Source organism: Penaeus chinensis, chromosome 31 (genome assembly GCF_019202785.1).
Source record: "Penaeus chinensis breed Huanghai No. 1 chromosome 31, ASM1920278v2, whole genome shotgun sequence".
NCBI lineage: Eukaryota > Metazoa > Arthropoda > Malacostraca > Decapoda > Penaeidae > Penaeus > Penaeus chinensis.
The window spans coordinates 25173612-25178611 of NC_061849.1; the positions used below are offsets into that span (position 1 = coordinate 25173612).

At 45.2% G+C, this 5000-nt stretch overlaps 1 protein-coding gene across 2 annotated transcripts in view; it reads left to right on the top strand.

Moving 5' to 3' along the window:
- The window catches only part of LOC125041892 (CAP-Gly domain-containing linker protein 3-like), a 70480-nt gene that overhangs the window by 62624 nt on the left and 2856 nt on the right, over positions 1-5000 (top strand). For both annotated transcript variants that reach the window (XM_047637271.1, XM_047637272.1), the window contains exons 6-10: positions 2690-2822; positions 3107-3256; positions 3608-3839; positions 4288-4409; positions 4573-4785. In XM_047637271.1, coding sequence (XP_047493227.1) covers positions 2690-2822; positions 3107-3256; positions 3608-3839; positions 4288-4409; positions 4573-4785 — 850 coding nt within the window. The remainder of the gene's footprint in view (positions 1-2689; positions 2823-3106; positions 3257-3607; positions 3840-4287; positions 4410-4572; positions 4786-5000) is intronic.

Here is a 5000-nt window from a genome sequence, read left to right on the forward strand (position 1 = left end):
GGAGGAGAAAGGGAAGGGATGAGAAGATGAGGGGGAGAGGGGGAAGGAAGATAAGAAGAAAGTGAGTTGGAGAATGGAAGGGAGGGGGAGGAGAATGGGAGAAGGAGAGGTGTTTATAGGGAGTGTTATTTTGTGGGAGGGTGTGCGTGCGTGCGTGTGTGTGCGTGCCTGCGTGTGTGTGCGTGTGCGTGTGCGTGTGCGTGCGTGCGTGCGTGTGCGTGCGTGCCTGCGTGTGTGTGTATGTGCGTGTGCGTGTGCGTGCGTGCGTGTGCGTGCGTGCCTGCGTGTGTGTGCTGCAGCATCAGCTCCAACGACTCTCTCAGGCGTCGTCTCGTATTCGAAGGGAAATGCTTCTTAATATTGCAAATCCTAGCTTCATTGACTGTTATTTTGAAAAAAAAAAAAAAAAAAAATCCGAGAAGCGCATCTCTTGAGCTGATTCCGTTTTGATTGAAATTTATTGTGCACAAAGATGTAGGTAAGTGTGTACACATGTACACATCCACACACGCACAGACACGTACACATGAACACACTCATATAATCAAACATCCGCACACCTACAGTACTAGTATTACTGCCAAATATTATTAAAGCAGGCAAGCTAGCGAAAAAAAAAATAGATTGACAGAGAGACAGACAGACGGGCAGACGAGTAGGCAGACACACAGACAGAGAGACGGGCAGGCAGACACACAGACAGACAGACGGGCAGGCAGACATACATACAGACAGACGCGCAGGCAGACAGACAGACAGACAGACGGGCAGACACAAACTTTAAAACCATTCGGCTTCGTCGTAAAATCTCATTGCGTTGTTGCAGTGACGTCACTTGCAACATGACGAAATGCAGCAACACTTGCACGTGGCGTTTTCTCTCTTGCAACACTCGTTAGTAATTGAGACTTTATTTTATTTTATTTATTTATTTATTTTTTTACTTTCGTAGTGTGTCATAGTACGACTAAGATGTATCTATCTGCATTTTCTTATTATTGGTAATTCTTTTCTTTATCTCTTCTTTTCTTCGTCCTCTCCCTCCACCCTTTGTTATTTGTTATACTCCTTCTTCTTCTTCCTCTTTTTCTTCTTCTTTACTCCTTCTCTTCTTACCCTTGTTCTTTCTCCCAGCACCATTCACTCCTTTTTCGTTTCCCCTTTCTTTCTCCCTTCTCCTCCTCCATCTCTTCCCTATCCTTGTTCTCCTCTCCCTTCTCCACCGGCCTCTTATTCTACCTCCTCGTCCCCTTAGCCCTTCTCTTCCTGTTCCTTCCTTCCCTTCCTCTTCTTTCCTTCCCTTCCCTTCCTTTTCCCTCCTTTCCTTCATCTTCCTTTCTTTCCTTCTCTTCATTTTCCTTCCTTACTTCCCATCCTCTTCCTGTTTCTTCCTTCCCTTCCTCTTCTTTCCTTCCCTTCCCTTCCTCTTCCCTCCTTTCCTTCATCTTCCTTTCCTTCCTTCTCTTCATTTTCCTTCCTTTCTTCCCTTCCTCTTCCTGTTTCTTCCTTCCCTTCCTCTTCTTGCCTTCCCTTCCCTTCCTCTTCCTTCCTTTCCTTCATCTTCCTTTCCTTCCTTGTCTTCATTTTCCTTCCTTCCTTCCCTTCCTCTTCCTGTTTCTTCCTTCTCTTCCTCTTCTTTCCTTCCCTTCCCTTCCTCTTCCTTCCTTTCATCTTCCTTTCCTTCCTTCGCTTCATTTCCTTCCTTCCTCCCCTTCCTCTTCCTGTTTCTTCCTACTCATCCTCTTCCTTCCTTTCCTCTTCCTTCCTTCTCTTCCTCTTCCTTCCTTCCTTTCCTCTCCCTTCCATCTCTTCCTCTTCCTTCCTTGTCTTCCCTTCCTCTTCTTCTTTTTTCCTTCTCTTCCTCTTCCTTCCTTCCCTTCTTCGTCCTGTTTCTTCCTGCTCTTCCTCTTCCTACCTTCCTTTCCTCTTTTACCTTCTCCTCGCACATTGTGTATGACATCTTCAAACCCAAACTCTCTTTGTTTAGTAGTATTGTGTCTATTTTTTTAAGCGACTGAAACTCATATAAAATTATTATTATTATTATTATTTTAATATTATTATCTTTTTAATCTAGACATGAAATCGGATGAAAATAAAAATCATTCTTACAACAACAACAGATCTCGAAAACAGACTTCCAGTTTTGTTTTGTTTTCTTGTTTTTTTTTTAAGAGTTTGAAATAAATAATAAAAGGTATTCGACTTATATTCAATTACGTTCAATTTCGCCGTGACTGACTTCGAATCCAGAGTTCATATCTCAGTAGCACGATTAAGTAATTTGGGGTAATGGTGAGCGTGTGCCCTTCTGCAGTTCGGTTGAAGAGCTGTTTTTTTTTCCTATGTAAAGGTTATAACAAATAAACTTTTGAAGTTCATTAGAAATTACCGCGGAAATTTGTATTTTCAAAAGAATCGCATATTTATGCGATGTGTAATTTCAGGTTGATTCGTTAAACTAATGAAATTAGTTTTAATGTTTCAGAGCAATATATAATTAACCAATTGAGACGTCAATGTTGCATTTCATAACTCCTGACGAAACTGACACGAGTAACGAATTCCGTCTTGGTAAACACACTAGAAGAAAAACAGAGACGCACAGTCACGCAACCCCAAAATCCACTCTCTCACAAACCACATTTGACCTCTGTGACCTAACCTTCCCTTCCGCGACCTCCTGCAGGTGGTAAAGGAGCTGCTGCGAGATGGCGCCGACGTCCACCAGAGATGCCGTTGGACGCACATGACCGCCCTGCACTACGCCGCCTACTTCGACGTGGCGCCCGTGCTCGACCTGCTGCTCAGGGGTCCCAAGGGTAATTTTTGTCCTTTTCTTCTCTATTTTGTTTATTTATTCGTTTTCAGTGGAAGTACGTGACTATTTTTAGATGGATGTTCATTAAATTTAATGGGAGCGCTGTCCATGGGCTTCTTTATCATTGTAAACTTGTAAACTTCTTATAGAAAATGTCTGTTACTAGTGGACAATTCAGCGTCTCTTAAGATTCTGAGATAGTTATTTTTAAAAATGTTTCATCATCTCCCTATGCATAAAAATACATATATTTGTTTATATAATGATCTTTACATTGTTCCCCAGGCGTATGCATCAACGACGCATGCCTGGAGTACTCCGGGGGGACGCCCTTGCACATCGCCGCCGCCAACCTGAGCCTGAGCGCCACCCGGGTCCTGCTCCAGCACGGCGCACTCCCGACTCTCAGCGACACCCAGGGACGCACGCCCTTCCGTGAGTTGGTTTCTTTTGAGGAGTGGGGGAAATTTGTTACTGTTATTTTGTTGTGTTGTCGTGAAATGAGTTATGGCTCTCTCTCTCTCTCTCTCTCTCTCTCTCTCTCTCTCTCTCTCTCTCTCTCTCTCTCTCTCTCTCTCTTTCTCTCTTTCTCTCTCTCTCTCTCTCTCTTTCTCTCTTTCTCTTCCGATCTGCACACCTACCAACCTGCCTACCTACCGACCTGCCTAACTTCTTCCCTCCTCTTCCTCTTCCTCTCCCCCACCCCTCCAATTCCCTGTCTACCTTCCCGCTTGCTAACCCTCCCTCCCTCGATAAAACTAACCGCCCCCCCTTACCCCACCACAGAATGCATCCCCGCCCCCGACCAATACGAACTCGTCCCTGATGTCCAAGATGTCATCGGGCGCCTCCGTGCTCTACTCTCCCCTACCGGCACCCACGCCCACACCTCCGCCCACGCCCACAGCTACGCCCACACCAACAGCCAAGGGTCTTCTGGAAGGGCTGTACTCAAGGCCATGGGACTAAAGCTCGGCGATCGAGTCCTTGTGAGCGGCGTCAAGACAGGGACGCTGAGGTAAACAAACGCGTTGGATTCACAGGGACTAGGCGCTTAGTGTCTTCTCTAACTGTTTGTCTTTGTGGAGGAAAGAAATTAACTAATTGTTTCTTTTACGTTTTGTTATTTTTTAAGGTTTTGTTTTTGGATGTTGGGTACTAGTTTAAGTTTTGATGTTTTCAGAGGTTTTGCTTTGGGAATACTGGATTATTAATGTGTTCTAAGACCAAGGGCCCAAAGATAAAGTAAATGTCTTTGAGAATATTTAATGGTCCTATAAGTTTCTTTGTTATTTATAAAGAAGGTCAGTGAAGATGCTTAAAGATATATAAAAATGTGTCTTTTATATTAACAAAATTCCTCAAAGAATTAAGGAAATGTCCACCAGACTTCAGAGAGGATACAATCTGGATTGTATAATGGGACTTGCTTTTCGGTTTTTCTAAGCTCTTCCTTCATGTTTTAGGTTCGTTGGCGCTACAGAGTTCGCGACGGGTCTGTGGGCGGGAGTCGAACTGGAGACTCAGTCCGGCCGCCACAATGGCACTGTCAAGGGCGTTATGTACTTCCGGTGTGCTAACAATTATGGTAAGAGTTTTTCACGTTTGTGAATCCGTGTGTTCTTCCTTTTATAGTTTTGTGAAAAAAATTAGTTAAACTTCCCTGATCCTGTATAAACACTGAACAAACGCCGCTACCTTTGCATATCCTGCACTAAAACCTAACCTCCTGCCCCTTCCTCCACCCGCAGGAGTCTTCGTACCCGTCAACCGCCTGACGAAGATCCCCAACGTGAGCGGCGGCGGACGCCAGGGCCGCTCCACCTCCGTCGCGCACCGCCAGCAGCGCTCTCCGAGGGTGGGCGGGGGGACGCACTCCAGTCGCCGCTCCGCCTCGCTGCCGCCCGGACGCGTCAACCACGGCCGCGTCGACGTCTCCAGGGTGGCCTCGCGGGTTGCTCAAGGTGCGCTTGCTGGTTATTGAGGTCCTTTTTCATCCTTTTATAATAATTACTAAATTTGATACAGCTTCGATTAAACGTATTGTTGGATCCGTCAGGTAGATTATGATTATAATCATGATTATAATGACATTTTTAGAGCCCCCTTTATTTATTAACCTGAGGAGGATCTAGTTCTCTTTTTATGCGAAGCGTTGTGGAGTCCGGTTTTTCCTTTC